The 23600-nt window shown below is 37.1% G+C and overlaps 1 protein-coding gene across 4 annotated transcripts in view; it reads left to right on the forward strand.

Annotated features, from left to right (window-relative positions):
• Nucleotides 1-23600, forward strand: part of TEX10 (testis expressed 10) — a 56229-nt gene that overhangs the window by 26763 nt on the left and 5866 nt on the right. For 2 of the 4 annotated variants that reach the window (XM_027105366.1, XM_027105367.1), the window contains 4 exons: nt 3602-3690; nt 5213-5346; nt 20829-20909; nt 22536-22717. In XM_027105366.1, coding sequence (XP_026961167.1) covers nt 3602-3690; nt 5213-5346; nt 20829-20909; nt 22536-22717 — 486 coding nt within the window. Of the gene's footprint in view, nt 1-3601; nt 3691-5212; nt 5347-20828; nt 20910-22535; nt 22718-23600 lie in introns of those variants that run through there. The other 2 variants (XM_027105369.1, XM_027105368.1) reach the window with 2 other exon arrangements.

Here is a 23600-nt window from a genome sequence, read left to right on the forward strand (position 1 = left end):
TCTTCATGATTTTGATTATTTTAGGTAACCTCATATAAATGGAATCATACAATATTTTCCTTTTGTGTTTTGCTTATTTCACTCAGTGTAACTTTTCAGGGTTCATCCATATTGTAGCATGTTTCACGGTTTCCTTTTTTAAGTCTGAATATTCAATATTCCATTGTATTCCATTATACCACATTTTGTTTATTCATCTGTTGATGGACTCTTGGTTGTTTCTACCCTTTGGCTATGGTGAATAATGCTGCTGTGAACACTGGTGTACAGATACCTGTTTGACTCCTTTTAATTCTTTTGGCTATATACCCAGAAGTGGAATTGCCAGATCATATGGTAATCTGTTTAATTTTTCAAGGAACTGCCATACTGTTTTCCATAGTGACTGTACCATTTTACTCTGAAAGGTCTTACAACTAATAGTGTTTCGTATTGCGAGTGTTCAGAATATTCTTAAAAATTCCATGTCTGTATCAGGTATGGTACTTTAGTATTCAGCAATATTTGTTAATAATTGTGGCCTATGGACAGGGTCTGATACGGTTTTAGGCAGAACTGAAAATTTAAAGACTAGCTTCCTTGTGGCTTCTTGTACAGATCCCCATCCCAGTTCAGTAGGAGTAGCTCACGTTATTAGTAGATTTTCTTTAGCTTTGTTTGCCAGTCTCTTCATACCAGTATAGGACATATGTTTGAGTGTTGTCACCTAGAATGTGCTTCATAACTGATAACATTTCCTTTTAGCAAAAGAGAGCTGTTTGCAATGTGTTGTTTGTGTGTGAAAATTCAAGGTTTATTTCTGTGTTCATGTGCATTAAAGAAAGACTTGGTCTTAATTTGAAGTACTCTAAACAAGTTTCCCATGTTTTCCTTTCTTAGAAATTAAAAAACAAAACAAAAAAAACAAAGCCCTGCTCTTTGTCTAGTGCAGCACTTAATGCTAGGCCTTTAAAGAAATATTATTTCTTTTCTTATAACTTAAGTGGTTTCAAGTTAATAAAACTTCCAGTGGAGGGCACTGTTCCTTTGATATAACTATTGGAGGTTCTGTTTTAACATTCATTTAAAAGCACCTTTTGAACACTTCTTGAAATTGATTCTCTTTGGAAGCTATATTTAATATCTTTATCAGTTATGATTGACTTATGCTTAGTAACTTTTGTCAAGGATTTTTTCAAAAGTTTTTTTACTTTTTGTGGATTTGTGGTGAGTGTTGAGAAAATCTATTAATTTACAAATACTGGTCATAGGGGTTTATAATTATTAAGAGCAGAATGTCATTGTAGTTAAAAGTCCACTAAGTTAAATTTTGCTTTTTAGTATTTGCACAGAGTCTGTTAGTAGACTTCTCTTTCTATAGATGTATTGTTCCTATTCAAATTAATCTCTCTTAAAAAATAAAACGAAATTGGAACTTTTCAACTTTCTCAGGCCAGTGGCATTATTATTGTATCACTTTTCCTAGATTTAGAATTTAAGAATTTAAGAATATTTCCTTAGAAATAACCTGGGTTATTCCATATGTTTAGTTTTCTCTTCAAAATATCCCTTTCTGTCCCTGATCATGACTATAAACTAGCCAGCTTTTTCATTATCTCCCACCTGTACTATTACAGCAAGTAGTCTTGCTTCTTAGTCCCATCTGTTTTGTGCATTGTTGCCAGATTAATTTTCCTGAAATGTTCCTTTAATTTCTGTTTTTCATGTTACATTAATTGGACTGTGAGATCTAGTTCACTTCAGGTACTGTTCTGTTGCTCTGCTGTCTCTATCTGAGAGACTTTAAGAGCAGGTTACCAGCAAAGAATATCCGTGTGTTCCATGTGTGAAAAACTCATCAGCTAAAAAACCATTGGTCTTCATTTTATCTTTTAAAAAGTGTACTTAGAATTCCTGCTCCTACCTTTTTTACCATCTACTTAGAGCTTTTTGAGTTTGATTTTTTTCCCCCATCTGTGTTGTTCTACTGGCCTTTACTAATTCCTTATCCTCTCTGCTCCTAGTTTATTTACAGCTGGGTTGGGGAACATAAGACGTAAATGTGGAAAGGTAATGTACACTGTTAGATAAAAATATCAGAGAAGGGAGAAGTTCTTGGATTGAGAAATTTGGCTTGGTTTTTTTTTTTTTTTTTTTTTTCGGTACGCGGGCCCCTCCCGTTACGGAGCACAGGCTCCAGACATGCAGGCTCAGCGGCCATGGCTCACGGGCCTAGCCGCTCTGCGGCATGTGGGATCTTCCCAGACCGGGGCACGAACCCGTGTCCCCTGCATCGGCAGGCGGACTCTGAACCACTGCGCCACCAGGGAAGCCCCTGGCTTGGTTTTTAAGTAGGGTGAATATGTGAGCTGGACTGCCAGGAACAGTTCTAGTTTACTTCTTTTGTCCCAGCATGTTTAGTAATAGCATCCCCTTTTACTCTCAGAAGTGTTCTGGCTTGGATAGTATATATATTCATCATAGTTTTAATTAGCGTGATATATTGCTTGTCTTTTGTCCAAACTAGACTCTTAAATGGATTTCCTACCCCCTTTAGCCACTGGATGGCACATTTTTCACTGGGTTCAAGAGGATATTAGTTTGTTTTCTAATCATCATTTTGTACTCCTTTCCACTGAGCATCTCTGATATAGACTCTTAGCTTGCGATATTCCCTCCATAGCCCTTTGCTTATTGTGAGAATGATAATCAGAAGAGTGTTTCCATTATTTTTAACTCCCCAACTTTTAAGAATGTTAATAAATACAATTATTTCATAGGTAAAAAATTTTTAGTGCTTTTAGTTGAATTAGAAATTCCTAATTTTGTGTGACATTTATTCAGATTTCTGTGATAAAAATTAGTAATCTCAGCTTGTTGGATCTGATCATTCTCAGCTTTTTTTTTTTTTTTTTTTTTTTTTGCTATATCCATGGTTGACATTTGCTCTATTCCTTCTTAGACTTACCTTGAAGAGAGTTTTTAAAGGAGTCACTGGAAACTGATCTTATAGCAGGAACCAACTAATCCTCATTTAATGAGAAGCTGCTGTACATTTAGCTCTTCCCTGGAGTCCCCTACCAGTACTTCAGCCACAATATTGTGAAGTAGACCTAGTTACAACTTTGAAAAGAATAGGAACACATAGTTATCTTAGAGTGGCTTTAAATTGAAGTATTCTTTGCCTAATTAAGATACTTTTGCTTAGGTAGGAAGCAGGAACTTGTTTAAACTTAACTCATTTATGTAAGCAAGGTAAGACTTTATAAAAATCAAGCAGTAAATACATAGCAGCTGAATGTACTACTGAAAAGGAAAACTTTATCTTGGCTCCTTGAGTCTGATTTTCAAGTGGTGTGGAAAATTTTTTAAGTTTGTATATTTGTGGACCAATTATGCTTTTCAGTGAAACTTTACATAAATATAAATAAGTTAGAAGTTACATTTTCCATATTGTGGTACTTGAACCCTTATATATAAAGTTAATACGTACTGTGGATTTTGTTTAAAATATTAAATTAGACTTGTTTTCAATAAAGAAAAATGGTTATATATACTGTGCTTTATTCTTGAGTCTTCAAGTGGTCACTTCTCGTAATAGTTCTCCCATTGTTTATTATAGATCATCATTTTCTGGATGGAAGTCTTCAGTTAAAGACTGGTTGATGAGTGATGTGGACTATTTCAGCTTCTTATTTTCAACACTTACAGGTAACCACATTGATCTGCCGAGTTAAGGAAAGGAAAAAAGCCTAGTATGAAGATTCTTCTGAGATTTACTCTCATACCTGTTTGGCTCTAAGTTTTGAACCCCATTGCATACTTGAAAAAGTTGATGAACAGAATATCCATTTTAAACATGTTTGAAATGTTTAACATGATAGGAAGGGTATCAGATTTCAATTAGCCATTTTTTGCATTCCATTGACCTCAAAGCAAAATTAGTAAAATGAGTCTAGAAATGTTATAAGTTCGATTTCTAAGTATTATTACTATTGTTTTAAATGATGTACTGTCTCAGTATTTTTGTTTTGTACTTGGATGATGAAGATGAGAATCTTTGAAATTTTCTGAAGACTTGAAATTTGGAGACTTAATATGTTAAGTCAGAATCCAAAAAAATCTTGACAGGTTCTGATAAGCAAGATAAATATTATGTAAAAGATAAAAGTAGACTCCTACACGTTTATTTGATAGTTTTGGATGTACACATTTGCGATGGAGGTGAAGGCTTTATGTTTTAATAGTAGTACTGGTCAAAAGGTTTAGTGGTTTTAGGAAACTCATTAGGAATCAGTAGTGCGGTGTGGCTTCCAAACTAGATGATGACTCTCTAGGGCGTGTTCACGGAAATATAGTTATCTGAAAACATCAAAGCAGGTAGCTAGGGTCAGACCACATTGAAAGTATTCTGATCATTCCAAGAGTTATCTTTCAGGAGGGACTTTGGCACGTTGTCTGTATAGGTCAGGCCAAGTGTAATAGAGGTGGTAAGAGAATCAGAAATTTTATTATGTAAGGTATGGTTGAAGGAACTGCATTATCGAAAAAAAAGACTTAGGAGGGATGGAGTAGTTTTAAAACATTTGAAGGGCTATTATGTAAGAGAATATAGAGTTTGGTATATGTATGAATGAGTATATTATTTTACTTGTTCAATAGCTTTTTTAAACCTACCATTAATTAGAACGATGATGCCTTTCACAGGCACCTTTATTTAAGTAAAGGTGGTAATGCCCCCAATATTAGGGGTAAAACCTGTTTCTTGCTATATTACAGATTGAGTCAGGTTACATCCTTTGTGAACATAATTATATGAATTTTACTACATTACATTACATTGCTAGCATTTTATTTTAAAAATACTACACATGAAATACAGAAATTCAGAGGAGACAAGGTAGCTTAAAGAAGAATTTAACTTGAAGATACACGTCATCTGTTTTTAAAAAATTAATAAAGAATGTCACAGGCTTCCCTGGTGGCGCAGTGGTTGAGAGTCTGCCTGCCGATGCAGGGGACACGGGTTTGTGCCCCGGTCCGGGAAGATCCCACATGCCGCGGAGCGGCTAGGCCCGTGAGCCATGGCTGCTGAGCCTGTGCGTCCGGAGCCTGTGCTCCACAATGGGAGAGGCCACAACAGTGAGAGGCCCGCGTACCGCAAAAAAAAAAAAATAAAAGTCACTTGCCTTGTGATTTATTTATTTATTGGCTTTCTTTATACCCAAATTAGGGTTTTCAAAAGAGGAGCTGACTTGGCTTCAGAGCCTTCGAGGAGTTCCTCATGTCATCCAGACACAGCTTTCCCCTGTGCTGCTTTACCTTACTGACTTGGATCAATTTTTACACCATTGGGACGTAACAGAGGTAATTGTCCATTTTAAAAGAAACTCATAATTATTAGAATTCAGTTAATCAACCACCAACAGTTGCTGTATGTTAGGGTTGCCTTGTGTAAGATACTTTCAGAGATTCAGAGTAGTATAAAACACAATCCATGTTCTGAAAGTGCTTGTGATCCTTGGATAGAAGATTTATGTTTCTAAAAGAGTATTTTCATTATAAGTTATGCCAATACAATAGAATAAATTAGCAGTTTGAACGATAGAGACAAATTTATTTTCTCTTGTCTAGCATAGGGAAGAAAGGATGGATCCATCTATGGAAAAGAGGAAAGGCTTCATAGAAAAGGAAGAATTTGACTTAGGTATTGAAGGATGAATAAGAGTTAGGGTAGGATTTGGTATCCTGAAGGTGGGTTTTTCTAATCAGAAAAGATTATTCGGCATTTCCTTTGGTTTTAAGAATTAGTATATAGTTTAGCAGAGTTAAATTTTAAACCCTAATTTCTCCTTAAATTTTTAAGTTCAACTTACAAATCTTATTTTTTAGATAAATATAGTAAATTTAAAGGGAGACTTTGATTATATTTTATTCCTTTTACAAACTATTTAAAACTTTAAAACTGTTTAAATAACTTAATATATTCACTATTCGTCAAGTAGTTCAGTTTTTTGACAAACCTTCACAAATGTTACAGTAAATCTTAAATATCTAATAAATTTATATAAGTATGATAAATCTTAATATCTTTAAGTTTCGGTACTGTTTGTAGTGAAATTCAAATTAAAACCACAAGTCTAAATTAATTATTGGTATGTTTTAAATTGGAATTACAGGGCTGATCTTTTACCCTAATAGTCAAAATTGTCTTCTGTGTTACAAATATGTAAAAACATCCTAACTTAATACTAAGGATTTGAGTCTCTAAAAACATGTATCTATTAGTTAATTTCTGTTTATTTCTTCAGTTTGTTTTTTTGCATTGGAAAGGTACTTGCCCAGTAGGAATGTCATTGTGTCATCCCAAATAATTGTGGTTTGAACCTTGCAAATTCTGAGGTTATGTTCTCTGCTGGCCAGTTTTTTTTTAATGATTCAGAAGGTTTTTGGTTAGGACACTGACTATATTCTTTTCTTGTAACTCCTAATTGCTAGGCCATAAGCCTTTTTTTTTTTTTTTTTTTTTTAAAACTGCTTTGTCAGTGTTCTCAACAAGGTAGTCTCTAGAACCTACATCTATTTTGTTGCGATACCAATTGATGTTATTAAAATCAACTGATCTATTTACTACTTCTTTCATTCTGTTCCTGAATACTCTTCATTTTCTTCCTGTCCCTTAGGGCTGTACCTTTTGTAGATGTTTAACACATTTCTCTCATGGTTTTGTTTGACTCTGATCACAATACTTAAGTCATGCCAATGACACTTTGTTCTTTTTATTACCCTGGTGCCTATATATATGAACATATATAGGCTCTCAAAAATTAGTGGATTTTTGGCTTCCCTGGTGGCGCAGTGGTTGAGAGTCCGCCTGCCGATGCAGGGGACAGGGGTTCGTGCCCCGGTCCGGGAAGATCCCACATGCCGCGGAGCGGCTGGGCCCGTGAGCCATGGCCGCTGGGCCTGCGCGTCCGAAGCCTGTGCTCCGCAGCGGCAGAGGCCACAACAGTGAGAGGGCCACGTACCGCAAAAAAAAAAAAAAAAAAAAAAAAATTAGTGGATTTTAAAAAGTGAAAAATAATGAATTGGGTAACCAACCTAATTATTTAATATCTGAAATTTTATATTAATCCATAGTAAGTGAAGAGAGCTAAGAAAGACTGAGATTGAGGCCTTGAATACTACAGTGGGGGGGCTTCCCTTGGTGGCGCAGTGGTTGAGAGTCCACCAGCCGATGCAGGGGACACGGGTTTGTGCCCCGGTCTGGGAAGATCTCACATGCTGCGGAATGGCTAGGCCCGTGAGCCATGGCCGTTGAGCCTGTGCGTCCGGAGCCTGTGCTCCGCAATGGGAGAGGCCACAACAGTGAGAGGCCCACGTACCGCAAAAAAAAAAAAAAAAAAAAAAACTACATTGGGAAGTTTAGTTTTGCCAACAGTAGTATTGGTAGTTGTTCTGTAGGACAGACTGTTTCTAATGTTTTTAAACTGTATCATGCTGTATTGGAAAAACCATTGTATGGGGATAAGTGGGCCCCAGATTCCCGGCATAGATTTGTTAGTGTCTAGTTTGGTAACTTGGACAACTCCATTAATCTTTCTCTGACAATTAAATTATCTGTGTAAAGCCAAGACACAATTGTCATGAAAATGTGATCAGTTATATTTCTGAGTGTACATTTGGCAAGAACATGTATTAAACTTCAAGGTTGCTGTCTTTGAAATGTTAAGACATACATTAGGAAAAATCTGAAAGTTTTGGTTTTAGTTTTTGAAGTTCTTAAGTGAAGATTTCAGTTTTATTTTGGATAAAATTTGCCATATTTAAGTTGGCCTCTTCATGTGAAATTACTTGAAATATATAGTTTTTGACAGCCTTAGTATAAAAATTTATTTTTCTAATTTTTTTTGGAGTATTATCACAAAGTACAATTTAGAAGAATAGAAGGATAATAGTAAAAAGTGTTCCTCCATTCCCTATCTCCCAGCCATCTGTTTTCCCTCCCTAGTTTCTAAATGTAGTCTTTTTTTTTTCTTAATTTTTATTGGAGTATAGTTGCTTTACACTGTTGTGTTAGTTTCTGCTGTACAGTAAAGTGAATCAGTTATACGTATACATATATCCCCTCTTTTTTAGATTTCCTTCCCGTTTAGGTCACCACAGAGCATTGAGTAGAGTTCCCTGTGCTATACAGTAGGTTCTCATTAGTTATCTAGTTTATACACAGTAGTGTATATATGTCAATCCCAATCTCCCAATTCATCCCACCCTCCCTCCCCACCTTGGTATCCCTAAGTTTGTTCTCTACATCCATGTCTTTGTTTCTGCTTTGCCAATAAGTTCATCTGTACCATTTTTCTAGATTCCACATAAAGCAATATTATATATTTGTTTTTCTGACTTACTTCACTCTGTATGACAGTCTCTAGGTCTATGCATGTCTGTGTAAGTGGCACTATTTTGTTCCTTTTTATGGTTAAGTAATATTCCATTGTATACGTGTACCACATCTTCTTTATCCATTCCTCTGTTGATGGACATTTAGGTTGCTTCCGTGTCCTGGCTATTGTAAATAGTGCTGCAGTGAACATTGGGGTGCATGTATCTTTTTGAATTATGGGTTTCTCCAGCTATGTGCCCAGGAGTGGTATTGCTGGGTCATATGGTAGTTCTGTTTTTAGTTTTTTGAGGAACCCCCATATTGTTCTCCATAGTGGCTGTACCAATTTACATTCCCACCAACAGTGTGAAGGGTTTCCTTCACATCCTCTCCAGCATTTATCGTTTCTAGGTCTTTTGATGATGGCCATTCTGACTGGTGTTAGGTGATACCTCATCTAAATGTATTCTTTTAGGTAACTTCTGTCTCGTCACAAATGATTACATGTATTCTTTTGGTTTTCTCCTTTTATAGAAATAACACAACTCTGTACACTGGTTTGGATCACGCAGTTTTCACTTAGTGTATATATATATATATATATATTTTTTAAAATTTCTTAATATTTTATTTATTTACTTATTTACTTACTTTTGGCTGCATCGGGTCTTTGTTGCTGTGCATGGGCTTTCTCTGGTTGTGGCGAGCGGGGGCTGCTCTTTGCTGCAGTGCACAGGCTTCTCACTGCAGTGGCTTCTCTTGTTGCGGAGCATGGGCTCAAGGCACACGGGCTTCAGTAGTTGTGGCACACAGGCTCAGTAGTGGCTCGCGGGCTCTAGAGCGCAGGCTCAGTAGTTGTGGCGCACAGGCTTAGTTGCTCTGCGGCATGTGGGATCTTCCTGGACCAGGGCTTGAACCCCTGTCCCCTGCATTGGCAGGCGAATTCTTAACCACCGTGCCGCCAGGGAAGTCCCACACTTAGTATATTTGCGATCATTTCTTCTGAAAGAATTGTATGACATTGCCGTTACTGATGGAAATAGTAATTAACAGGGAAAGATCACAAAGGGAAAAGGAATCTCTAGACACAGATACTGTTTCCAAATGGAGATGTCTATTCCAGAGCCAATGAAAGGTTTTAAGGTTAATTTTATTTGTGATTTATAAAATTTTGAATGGATTTAAAAGTTATTTTTTAACTAAGTTCTGAAGGATAATAATAAAACATTAATCTAGTTTAAGAAATAGAATGTTTTTCATTATTTTTGAAACTCCTATGTGCTTTTCCCCTCTCCCTTTAGAGTAACACTCTTAAATTTTATCATACTCTTGCTCCTTTATAGTTTTACCATATTAGCATGTAATTCCAAACCATATTGTTTAGTTTTACATGTCATTGAACTTTTTAAAAGTGAAATATTTTTTAGTAATTTCCTTTTTTTTATTCAGTATACTAAGATACCCATGTTAATGTGTAAGCAGTTGTTCATTCTTTTTCATTGCTATGTAGCATTCCATTGTAATCAGATATCATGATTGATTGTTTTTCATAGTTTCAGTATTTTTAATCATTCCATTTTTACCTCCACTTTTGTCATGTTAGCTTTGCCTCTTATGTTTTTAACCATTTGCTCTTCAAGTTAATACAACCTGCCTTCTATACTGTACCGCTTCATGCCATAATGTAGTGTGTAATGACGTGTGAGGTTATTCTTATTTTTGTTTCTCTGTGTGTAATGTGTGTTTTTTTCTCTACATGCTTTTTTTTACAAGTTTTAGAGATTTTTCCTTTTATCACATTTTTTCCAGCAGTTTGATTATATTAATACCTTTTTTCAATGCTTTGAAATGTCAAATGAGTAATTTTGTTCTCTTTTATTTTTAAACTATTTGCAGAGACAACACAAAATTATATAATGTTACATTTATTTTAACCTACACTTCTTCCTTCATAAGGTTACTTGTCTAAACATTTCACTAACATTGTGCAATTTTAAACTGAGAAAAAGAACAAAGTTACAAGTGTGACAATTTATCAGGAATAGATTAAGTGACAGCTGTAACTAGAATCAGAATTAGATTATTTTAATAATTCCAGGAAGAGTATAATTTACAAAATACATTTGAATGATGTTAGGAAGATAGCAGGAGGAATTATTTGCTTAGTCAAATAATTTCTTCCACTTAGTAATATTTATTTAAGGTTCCTCCATGTGTTTTCATGACTTCATAGCTTATTTCCTTTTAGCACTGAATAATATTCCATTGTCTGGTTATATCAGTTTATCCATTTACCTACTGAAGGACATCTTGATTACTTTCAGATTTTGGCAGTTGTGAATAAAGCTGCTATAAATATCTGTGTGTAGGTTTTTGTGTAGACATAAGGTTTCAACTCCTTTAGTTAAATACTAAGGAGAGCAGTTGCTGGATCATATGGTAAGAGTGTATTTAATATTGTAAAAAACCACCAAACATATTTCCAAAGTGCTGTACCATTTTGTATTTCCACCAGCAGTAAATGAGAGTTTCTGTTGCCCCACATCCTTGCTAGTATTTGGTATTGTCAGTCTTCCAGATTTTGGTCATTCTAATAGGTGTGTAGTGGTATCTCATAATTGTTTTAATTTGCGTTTCCCTGATAACATATGATGTGGAATGTTTTTTCATATGCTTATTTGCCATGTGTCTTCTTTGGTGAGGTGTCTGTTATGGTCTTTGGCTGATTTTAAAATTAGGTTATTTTCTTATTGTTGGATTTTAAGAGTTCTTTGAATATTTTGGATTTTTTCCTACTCTGTGGCTTATCCTTTCAGGCTCTTGACATTGTCTTTCACAAAACAAAAGTTTTTAATTTTAATGACATCCAACTTCAACTTATCGGTTATTTCATTCATGCATTGTGCCTTTAGTGTTGTATCTAAAAAGTCATCATACTCAGAGTCATCTACATTTTTCCTCCTGTGTTATCTTCTAAGAGTTTTATAGTTTTGTGTTTTACATTTAGGTCTGTTGGGATGCATTTTGAGTTAATTTTTGTGAAGGGTTGAAGGTCTGTGTCTAGATTCATTTTTTTTTCATATGGATGTCCAGTTATTACAGCACCATTTGTTGAAAAGACAATCTTTTGCTCCATTGTCAAAGATCAGTTGACTATGTGGGTCTCTTTCTGTTCCATGTATTTATTTATCCTTTTGCCAGTAGCACACTATTTTGATTACTGTAGCTTTATAGTAATTTTTGAAATTGGTTAGTGTCAGTCCTTCAAATTGTTCTTCTCCTTCAATATATATTGGCTATTCTGGGTCTTTTGCCCCTTTGTATAAACTTTAGAATCAGTTCATGGATCTCCACAAGATGACTTGGTAAGATTTTGGTTGGATTTATGTTGAATGTGTAGATCATGTTGGGAAGAACTGACATCTTGACAATATTGAGTCTTCCTATCCATGAACATGGAATATCCTCCATTTATTTAGTTCTTTGATTTTGTTCATCAGAGATTTTTAGTTTTCTTCATATAGACCATATATATATTTTATTAGATTTATACCTAAATATTTCATTTTGGGGGGTGCTAATGTAAATCGTATTATGTTTTTAATTTCAAATTCCGTTTGTTCATTGCTGATATTTAGGGAAGCAGTTTGACTTTTATATATTAATGCTGTGTCCTGCAACCTTGCTATAATTGATTGTTTCAGATTTTCTACAGAGATGACCATGTGATCTGTGAACAAAGACCACCCAATGAATTTTAAATTTTAGATAATGGTTTTTTTTAACATATTTATTGGAGTATAACTTTTTATAATGGTGTGTTTCTGCTTTATAACAAAGTGAATCAGTTATATATATACATATATCCCCATATCTCTTCCCTCTTGCGTCTCCCTCCCACCCTCCCCATCCCACCCCTCTAGGTGGTCACAAAGCACCGAGCTGATCTCCCTGTGCTATGTGGCTGCTTCCCACTAGCTATCTGTTTTACATTTGGTAGTGTATATATGTCCATGCCACTCTCTCACTTTGTCCCAACTTACCCTTCCCCCTCTCCATATCCTCAAGTCCATTCTCTAGTAGGTCTGCATCTGATAATGGGTTTTTTAATCTCAACTTTTTTGGTTCATCTTCTGTTTCTCTTACATTCATTTTTCTTTAACTACTTGAATATATTTATAATAGTTGTTTTAAAGTTCTTGCCTGCTAATTCCGTCATCTCTTTTGATTGCTTTTTCCCCTGGTTATGTGGCACATTTTCATGTTTTTAGCATGTCTAGTAGTTTTTGAGTGTATATTGGACAATGGAAATTTTATGTGGTGGATTTTGTTGTTTTTTAAAGAGTGTTTTGCTTTGTTCTGGCAGGAAGTCAAGTTACTTGAGTTATCACCTTTATCCTTTAGTGTCTTGTTTTTACATTTTGTTGGGGTGGTTTATTAGAGCAAGTAACCTTTACTAAGGCAAGGATCATCAAACTACAGCCCTGTAGGCCAAATCTTGGTGGCCCTATTTTTGTGCCATCCTTGAGCTAAGAGCAGGGTTTACTTTTTTTTTTTTTAATATTTATTTATTTATTTAGGCTGTGTCGGGTCTTAGTTGTGGCATGCAGGATCTTTTTTAGTTGCGGCATGTGGACTTCCTAGTTGTGGCAGGCAAACTCTTAGTTGTGGCGTGCATGCAGGATCTAGTTCCCTGACCAGGGATTGAACCTAGGCCTCTTGCATTAGGAGTGTGGAGTCTTACCCACTGGACCACCAGGGAAGTCCCTGTTTACATTTTTTTGACAGTTGTTAAAACAGAAAAAAACCCAAGAATATGTGGCAGGATCTGTATGTGACCTGCAAAGCCTAAAATATTTACTCTTTGGCCTTTTATAGAAAAAGTTTGCTAACTCCTGCCCTAGTGCTAATTTAGCCCTACTATTAATAGGTTCTCTTTCTGAGTATCATCTGAATGACCTGGTTGTTCTATGAAGACACTCCATGCTGGCTGGTTAGAACTCAAACACCTCTCTTCCCTGTTTGAGCTTTGGGAATTCTTTTGCTCACAACTCTGCTGCTTCTTTGGCCATGTGGAATTTCATCACCTTGTGCGTGTACAGCTTTTATTCATCAACATATCTGAGGAGACTGGAGCTGTCTCTCAGGCAAAGAGGATAAGAATTTGGCTTTGTCAAATGGCCCCTCTTGGAGGACAGAGAATCCATTCAACCTTTTTACCATCTTGCTGAGCTGAATTGAGAAAATAGGAGACTCAAGAGGCCTGTGAGGGGCCTGATCCCCTCCAGCATTTCCCAGATTCTTAAGCTGCAAAAGCAGAGGGGCTTAAAAGCTAAGCCAGTAACCTCTGTGACTCATGGTCCTAAGGAAACAATGATTAGTTTAAGTTGCTGGCCTGGAAGTGGGTTGGGTCTTCAGTGTACACATAAGCTCTCATTGCAGACTCTTTTTTTTCTTTTAATTTTATTTATTTATTTTTGGCTGCATTGGGTCTTCGTTGCTGTGTGTGGGCTTTCTCTAGTTGCAGCGAGCGGGGGCTACTCTTTATTGCGGTGCACGGGCTTCTCATTGCGGTGGCTCCTCTTGTGGAGCACGGGCTCTAGGCACTCGGGCTTCAGTAGTTGTGGCTCTAGAGAGTAGACTAAGTAGTCGTGGCACACGGGCTTAGTTGCTCTGTGGCATATGGGATCTTCCCGGACCAGGGATTGGACCCGGGTCCCCTGCATTGGCAGGTGGATTCTTAACCACTGTGCCACCAGGGGAGCCCCTCATTGCAGACTCTTAAAGGCTGTACCTTAGTAATGGGGAGACACACATACATAACATGAATATAGATTAAAGGAGAATTTCACGAAACAATTGCTGAGGACCTCTGAAAACATTGGAAACCATAAAACATTACTGAGAGATATTAAAGATGACCTAAATACATGCAGGGATATATAATGTTCATGGATTGGGAGACTCCAATATTGTACAAATAATAGCTCTCTCTAAATTAATCTATAGTACAGATTCAGTGTAATCCAGATCAAAATTAGAGCAAATGTTTTTGTGGAAATTGAAAAGGTGATTCTAAAATTTATATTGAAATACAGACGAACAAGAATAACAAAGTGTTGAATAAAAATAAAGCCAGAGGGCTTGTACTATCAAATATCTATTACAAAGCCATGGTAATTAAGCAGTTGGGATAATAGGAAAAAGCAAGTGGGGCACAAAAGGACTCTGAACACAAACATGCTTCCAATACTAGGGAACTCTTGGGTGGTCTTTAGAGGCAGCTTGGTTGAAGTGAGTTTGTTCCCCCCACAAAGCATGTATGTAAAGAAATACTGGGGTAAGGAAAGAGCCCCAGAATAGAGGCAGGTTGTCTATCTCTTTCTTACCGTTTTTATTATTCATTGATAATAGTTGAGACATGGCCAACAGGGGAAAGGTAAAATGTAATCTGCCAAAGGTAAATTTGACGACACTTTCTTAGAACAGTTGAGCCCTGTTTTGTAGTGTGAGTATATGGAAATTTTCATTCTGTAAATATATTCCGTGATGTAATTTTATTGGGAAGTGAAAGAATCTCTAAATCTGAATTTTAGTATTTTAATAATTACAATTTCTTTCTTTTACTTGCTCTTATTTAACATTTTAATATAGCAATAAAATGATTTTATAAAAAGTGTTAGGTGCATGACATTTCTGTTTATTTCCTGATAAAATTAGGTAGAAAATACTTCAATGTAGAAATTAAATGTACAGAACCTTCTTAAGAAAAATGAAGTTTTATATTTTTAAAAAACCCTTAATTTCCACATTGTACTAAATAAGCATGCCTGTTCTGGAATTGTGCAGTGTGAGGTCAGGGTTCTGAAGTATGCAAGTTTTTGTTAACACTGTAATTGCAGAAGTGAGGATTGCCTGTATTTGTGTATGTTTATGTGTGTGTATACATCTATGTGTTTATATTTTTATTTACTTTTATTTTGAAGCATTTTCAAACTTAGAGAAAAATATAACTGCAGGACAAAGAACTGTTTTCTTAGACTATTTGACAGAGTGCCCATACCTCATACTTCGGCATACAGGCATACTTTGTTTTAAAGCACTTTGCAGATACTCTGTTTTTTACAAACTGAAGATTTATGGCAACCCTGCATCGAGGATGTCTGTTGGTGTTCGTTTTTCCAACAGTATTTGTACACTTCATGTCTCTGTGTCACATTTTGGTAATTTTTGCAATATTTCAAACATTTTCATTGTTACTATATTTTTTATGGTGATCTGTGATCAGTGATCTTTGACATTACTATTGTAATTGTTTTGGGGCATCATGAACCATGCCCACATGAGATGGTGAACTTAATAAATGTGTGTCTTCTGACTGCTGCACCAACCAGCCATCCCTCATCTCTCTCCCTGTTCCCTGAGACACAACAATACTGCCATTAGGCCAATTAATAACCCTACAATGGCCTATAGGTGTGTTCGAGTCAAAGGAAGAGTTGCACGACTCTTACTTTAAATCAGAAGCTAGAAATGATTATAAGCTTAGTGAGGAAGGCATGTTTAAAGCCAAGATAGGCTGAAAACTAGACCTTTCTGCCAGTTAGCCAAATTGTGAATGCAAAAGAAAAGTTCTTGAAATTAAAAGTGCTATTTCAGTGAACACAGGAATGATAAGAAAGTGAAACAGCCTTACTGATGACATGGAGAAAGTTTGAGTGGTTTGGATAGAATATCAGACCACCTACAACATTCCCTTAAGCCAAATCTAGAGCAAAGCCCTAACTCTCTTTGATTCTGTGAAGGGTGAGAGAGGTGAGGAAGCTGCAGAAGAAAAGTTTGAAGGTAGCCGAGGTTGGTTCATAAGGTTTAAGGAAAAGAGCTGTCTGCATAACATTAAAAGTGCAAGATGAAGCAGCTAATGGAGAAGTTGCAGCCAATTATCCAGAAGATCTAGCTAAAATATTATTGAAGGTGGCTACACTAAACAGCAGGTTTTCAGTGTAGACAAAACAGCTTTATATTGGAAGAAGTTGCCATCTAGGACTTTCATAGCTAGAGAGGAGAAGTCAGTGCCTGGTTTCGAAGCTTCAAAGGTCATGCTGACGTGTTAGGGGCTAATGCAGCTGGTAACTTTAAATTGAAGCCAACCCTCATTTACCGTTCTGAAAATCCTAGCGCCCTTAAGAATTATGGACTTCTCTGGTGGTGCAGTGGTTAAGAATCGCCTGCCAATGCAGGGGACATGGGTTCGAGCCCTGGTCCAGGAAGATCCCGCATGCCGCAGAGCAACGAAGCCCATATGCCACAACTACTGAGCCTGCATTCTAGAGCCTGTGCTCTGCAACAAGAGAAGCCACCGCAATGAGAAGCCCGCACACCGCAGTGAAGAGTAGCCCCTGTTCGCTGCAATTAGAGAAAGCCTGTGCGCAGCAATGAAGACCCAACGCAGCCAAAAATAAAATATAAATAAATAAATTATTTTAAAAAAGAAGTGAGCAGAAAAAAAACAGTTAAAAAAAAAGGAATTATGCTAAATCTTCTCTGCTTGTGTTCTGTAAATGAAACAACAAAGCCTGGATGACAGCACATCTGTTTACAACATGGTTTACTGATGATTTTAAGCCCACTCTTGATATCTTCTGCACAGAAAAAAAGATTACTTTCAAAATATTACTACTCATTGACAATGCACCTGGTCACCCTAGAACTCTCATGGAGATGTACAATGAGATTATTGTTTTTTTCATGCCTGCTCACACACATCCATTCTGCAGTCCATGGATCAAGGAGTCTTTTAGACCTTCAAGTCGTATTATATAAGAAGCACGTTTCGTAAAGCTATAGCTGCCATAGATAGTGATTCCTCTGACGTATCTGAGCAAAGTAAATTGGAAACTTTCTGGAAAGGATTCATCATTCTAGATGCCATTAAGATCATTCGTGATTCATGGCAAGAGGTCAAAATATCAGCATTAAGAGGAGTTTGGAAGAAGTTGATCCCAACCCTCATGATTTTGAGGGGTATTCAAGACTTCAGTGGAGGAAATAACTGCAGCTGTGGTGGAAATAGCAGGAGAACTAGAATTAGAAGTGGAGCCTGAAGATGTGACTTTTATTATAGATATCTCATGATAAAACTTTTAATGGATGAGGAGTTGCTTCTAATGGATAAGCAGAGAAAGTAGTTTCTTGAGATGGAATCTACTCCTGGTGAAGATGTGAAGATTGTTGAAATGACAGCAAAGGATTTAGAATATTACATAAACTTAGGTGATAGAGCAGTGACAGGATTTGAGAAGATTGACTCCAATTTTGAAAGAAGTTCCATTTTGGGTAAAGTGCTGTTGGAAGGAAGAGTCAATCTATGTGGCAAATTTTATTGTTGTCTTATTTTAAAAGAAATGTCCACAGCCACCTCAGCCTTCAATAGTCACCACCCTGGTCAGTCAGCAGCCATCACCGTCAAAGCAGGACCCTGCACTGTCACAAAGATTATGACTCACTGAAGGCTCAGATGATGGTTAGCGTTTTTTAGCAATGGAATATTGTAAAATTAAGATATGTACATTGTTTTTATAGACAATGCTCTTGTACATGAAATGGACTACAGTATAGTATAAACATATCTTTTATATGCACTGGGAAACCAAAAAAATTTGTGACTTGCTTTATTGTGATATTTGCTTTATTGCTATATTTATGTTATCGCAGTGGTCTGGAACCAAACCCACAATATCTGGGGTACGCCTGTATTTGTCTTAAGACCATTCCATTACGTAAACACAATATAGTCATCAGAATCAGGAAATTAACATTGGTATATTACTGGCATCTAATCCTCAGACTTTACTCCTGTTTTGCCAGTTGTCCCAATAATGTACTTTAAAGGATCCATCTGAAATGATTCATTGCATTTAGTTGTAATGTCTGTTTAGTCTTTTTCAAAATCTGGAATAGTTCCTCAGTCTTTCCTTGTCTTTCGTTGACGTTGACAATTTTGAAGAACACAGGACGGTTATTTTGTAAAATTTCTCTCAATTCAGGTTTAATTTATTTTCTCATGGTTAGATCAGGTTATACAAATTTGGCAGGAATATGACATGAGTGATGCTGTGGTTTTCTGATTGCATCCTGTCAGGTGGTGTGTGGTTTTGATTTGTCCCATTAGATGTTCACTTTGATCACTTGAGTAAGTGGTATCTGTCCATGTTCTCCACTTTTTACTTCTTCCCCTTTGTTATTAATAATATTTTATGAGGAGATACTTTGAAACAATGTAAATATCCCATTCCTTTTTGGTCTTCGAATTTATTCATTTATTTATTTTTGTTAGTATGGTTTCCTGTATTTTCCAGTGGGTTAAAATTCCTTACTATCCTTATTAATTTTGATACTCTCATGTTTGCCATGGTTACCTCCTGAAAGCTGGCTTTTTTGTTCTTTTGATACATCCTCATTTTTCTCTGAGTACAGTTGACCCTTGAACAACATAGGTTTGAACTCTGCAGGCCCACTTATTTGGAGATTTATTTCCGTAGTAAATACTACAGTACTACATGACGCATGGTTGGTTGAATCTGCAGATACGAGGAACCTCAGATATGGAGGGCCGACTATGAAGTGATATATGCAGATTTTCGATTGCATGGAGTGTCGGCACCCCTACCCACTCCACCCTACATTGTTCAAGGGTCAGCTTACTTCCTTACTTTCTTGTACCACAAATTGTTACAGATTCATGTTGTATTTTCCCTGTCCCTGCCCTGCAATCAGGTATTTCTTTAAGAGGCCCAGTTTTCCTTTAAGTGGAGAATGGATTTTAGAAACCAACTTCTGGACTCTTAAGTGTGGTCATTGCTATTAGCTGTTGCTGTTCCCATGCCCTATCAGTGAACAGAAATCAGGAACACAACACCCCTGGGTTCATTCTAGCTGTCTCCTTTTCTCTTGTACCTGCCTTTTCTGATGGTGGGAAACCTGACTTCCATTTTGCTTAATATATTTACCTACTTCATCAGTTCCTTTGCCTGTAATCAGTCTCCTTTTGGCGCCACCCCTTTCCCATGCAGGCATCTTCCTTATCGCATTTGAACTCCAACTCCTGGGGACAGTGTGCCTCCATTTGTTAATGGGTAGCCAGCTCTGGGCCACTGAAGCTCTCCCACCCACTCTAGTGGTGATGTCTAGCTTCGCCTCATGCAGTGTCTTTAGAACTGAACTGTTCAGGAAGGGGAGGGGAGGCAGAAGGGAAGGGATTGAATGATCATTTATTATTGAATGGACCTTTCAAATATGATTTATCATTTATGAGTGAAAGTATTCATTACACTCATTTCGAAGTAGAAAGATGGCATTGGAAATATGTTGTTTCCGTTGTTACCTATAGGTTTAAAAGATAAGACAATTGTGGGCTCCCCTGGTGGCGCAGTGGTTGAGAGTCTGCCTGCCGATGCAAGGGACACGGGTTCGTGCCCCGGTCCGGGAGGATCCCACATGCCGCGGAGCGGCTGGGCCCGTGAGCCATGGCCGCTCGGCCTGCGCGTCCGGAGCCTGTGCTCCGCAATGGGAGAGGCCACAAAAGTGAGAGGCCCGCGTACTGCAAAAAAAAAAAAAAGATAAGACAATTGCCATGTGAAAACTCTGGGTGGTCACTCTACAAGAGGTTTTATAGAGACATAATGGATAGAGCTGTTGATTTTTTGAGGACAGTCCTCTTGAATTTATCTTGACTATTCATTCTCTTCCTAGAGTGATATTTTTTCCACCAGTCTTATCTTTGTCTTTCCGTGGGATTTTTCTGCATACTTGATTTTTGGTACTGAATTCCATCAGCTTCTGGAGTTGTGTTGTGATTCTTTGAAGGACTTGATGCTGTCCTTCCCTCTTCTTGTTTTCTTGAGAACTTAGAAAATGAAAAATACTGGAGATTTGATTCCCACCTCATTCATATTTTTCTTCTTTTCCTATAGACTATTTTCCTTTTACCTTTAGGGAATAAGAGGCAGCATTATAATTAATTTGAACATGGTATTTTCTGAATTATAAGTTTTTTCAGTGTTATATTTTACCACCAAATGGGAGAAAGGCTTTTGTCTGCCCTTTGTTCATGTCACTGAGATCTCCTATTGTAGCACTTACTTAATAGAAATGTAGTCTCTGCCTTGGTAGATTGTAAGCTCCTTGAGGGCTGTGAGACAGAAGAGTTTCTCTTTCTTTCATTCCTATGCAAAGCACCTAATAGGCCTAGCTCAGTGTTCAGTAAATGTTTAATGAATGAATTATTTGGAAAACTGGACCATTTATATATGAGGCTTGATTGTTTGACATCTGCATCTTTAAGTCACTTTTTGTTAAGTTTCCTTTTAATATATAGAGCAAGTAGATTTAAAAAAAAAAAAACTATTGAACTTGTTTCTGACTTAAAATGTTCTGATTTGGTATTGGTTTTCTCCTTTTCTGACAGACAGTTTGTCACAATTTATTGGTTATCCCTGCCCGAAGCCAAAGCTTTGACATCCTGCAAAGCGCCATCAGTAAGCATTTGGTAAATATACTTAAAATTTTTTTCTGTTACACGAAAGCATAGCATTGGTTAAGATTGAGTTTGCCATAACCAAGGAGAGAGTGAGTGTCCAGAAGTCTAAGCTTAATAATTTCATCATGCTGAGGTGAGAACTGAGAAATCTTGGTGTTTTTCCTGGCTGTTACTAATTAATTCTGTGACCTTGGGAAAATCTCCTCTTTTGCCAGGACCTTACTTTCTACATCTGAGCAATGAAAGACCTCTTATACCTCAGGTCCTTCTGACTTAAAATGCTTTAATTAACACGTGCCAGGTGTCATTGTGTTGGGAATCCAGCATCCGTACTGGGGTTCAGTTTCCACCCAGAAGGTTTGGGGTGTAAAGTAGGGATGTCACCTCACAGGCTCAAGGCCTGGTCACTGGAAGCAGTGAGCTCAGCCATGAAACTGACTTGTCTTTTGGCCAGTGGGTGTCTCTCGTTCCCATTGGCATTAAATTCTCATTAGGTATGCCTGGGTTTTGCTTTTAACTTCCTCCAACATTTACACTTTGCCCTTTGGCTTTTACTATAATGATGTGAGGGGCGAGTCCAAAACTTTTATCTTCCGGGGATTCTCACTTGTTTGGATAATTTTACAGGCATATCTACACCGCCTTTTCTTTACTTCCCTCGAGTTGGAAGACTACTACGTTGACTCCTCAGTACTCTCTTTTCTCCCTGCTATCAAACTTCTAATCCTTATACACTGTGCCTCCAAAGATCCCCATCTTTTTTCTTTTCTTTTTTCTTTTTTTTTTACTTCCACTCCAGAAATTTATGCCCTTTGACTACTTTCACTATTCTAGTAAAAGATCAATATTCCAGTGTTGATCTGGCCACTTCTTTCAGACAGCCTGAGTAAAGGTTAAGACCTCAGAACCTACAGAGTTTATGATAACTCAGCAGTAGTTTGCAGGAGATTTAAGCCATGTATACATGCAGTTACAAGTTAGAGTCCACCTTAATGACAATTTATACAGTAGAGTCCAGGTGAGTTAGCATACCATGATGTCCCTTATCTGGGTTTTGGGACAGTGAAGCAGTCAAGTGTAAGTATAGTATTATCTTACTCCATTATAGGTATTTTCCTTAGTTATGTCTGAATGACTGGCTAAATCAAAGGGCAGGGGAAGGATAATTGTAAAAGGAACTGTGGTTTGTACATTTAATTACCTGGGGTGGGGGTGGTGCCAGATATTAGAGTTTTCCGGTCTGAATAATCTGAAGGTCATGTAAATGTGATTGCTGGTATCACAATCTTCTTTGGATGTATGAAATAATCCTTTTAAATAATGGTATTTCTGTCCATCAGTAGAAATTGTAACATCTAGAAAATTTTAGGAGACTTTGTCATGAAGGGGAGGCAGTGGATTGGGTTATTAGTATTTCTTGAGTTTGCGTATTTTCAGAGTCATTTAACGTAGCAACTAAATTCTCAAAGGAAAACAGGATCTTAAGGTGTGGTTGGTGGCATGGCATGTATTATGTATACACAAGTTTCCACCAGTAGTGATGGAAGGTTAACTCTCCAGATAGTGGTGTTTGGTTTTATTCTGGGGAGAGGGGCTGTTGTGAAGAGGTCATTAATCTCATTTTTCTCTGCCTAGGTTGGGTTGACTGTAATTCCTGACAGCACGGTGGGCTGTGTTTTGGGTGTTATCTGTAAGCTCCTGGATCATACGTGTGTACTTAGTGAGACGCTGCTGCCATTTCTGGCTTCTTGTTGCTACAGTCTTCTTTATTTTCTGCTCACTTTAGAGAAAGGAGAAGCAGAACATCTAAGAAAGAGGTAATAGTTTTTGTATTCTTAAACTTTAATTTTTTTCCTACTTGTTCAACTCCCCTCAATCAGTCAGGCAGTTGGTCAGTCATTCAATCTGTAAGAGATATTTCCAAAATCTAATTCTCTTTTAGAGTTTGTATAAACCTAGCTAGCTTTTCTTTGTTCTTTTATGAATCCCCTTTGTGACGGTGAGCAGTCTTAGTTTTTTTTTTCCCTTTAAGCTACAAATTTGAAAAGTTAGATGGCATTAGAAAGTTTCCTGAGAGCTTTCCTTATTAACTTTGCTATAGATCTGGCAAGAAAAAAAATTCTACTTTTAGAAAGATGAGCTTACTATTAGTACAAGCCTTTGTATTTTGTTTTGGGCTTCATTAGAACTAGCCAGCATGGATTTTTTTTTTTTTTTTTTGCGGTACGCGGGGCTCTCACTGTTGTGGCCTCTCCCATCGCGGAGCACAGGCTCCGGACGCGCAGGCTCAGCGGCCATGGCTCACGGGCCTAGCTGCTCCGCGGCATGTGGGATCCTCCCGGACTGGGGCACGAACCTGTGTCCCCTGCATCGGCAGGCAGACTTTCAACCACTGCGCCACCAGGGAAGCCCGCCAGCATGGATTTTTAAATTCTTGGGTTTAAGGAAATTGTTGTAAGATGCTAGTGTTTTTAATTAGTACTTTTGCTCCTATATAATTTTTAGACTAAAGCTTCTAGGATAGTATAGAAGATTTCACTTTAATTTTCAAAGAGTGTTCTCATGCTTATGTTCTCATTGGTATGCTGTTAACAATTCATTGCAGAAGGTTTTTTAAAAATCTAACAGATGAGCAAATATAAGAAAATGAAAATCATTCTATCACATTTTGACATTTGCCTTTTTTGAGCTTTTAAATGT

The sequence above is a fragment of the Aethalodelphis obliquidens genome, unplaced genomic scaffold, assembly GCF_003676395.1.
Source record: "Aethalodelphis obliquidens isolate GAN/ISIS:26980383/991018 unplaced genomic scaffold, ASM367639v1 scaffold7, whole genome shotgun sequence".
Lineage (NCBI taxonomy): Eukaryota > Metazoa > Chordata > Mammalia > Artiodactyla > Delphinidae > Aethalodelphis > Aethalodelphis obliquidens.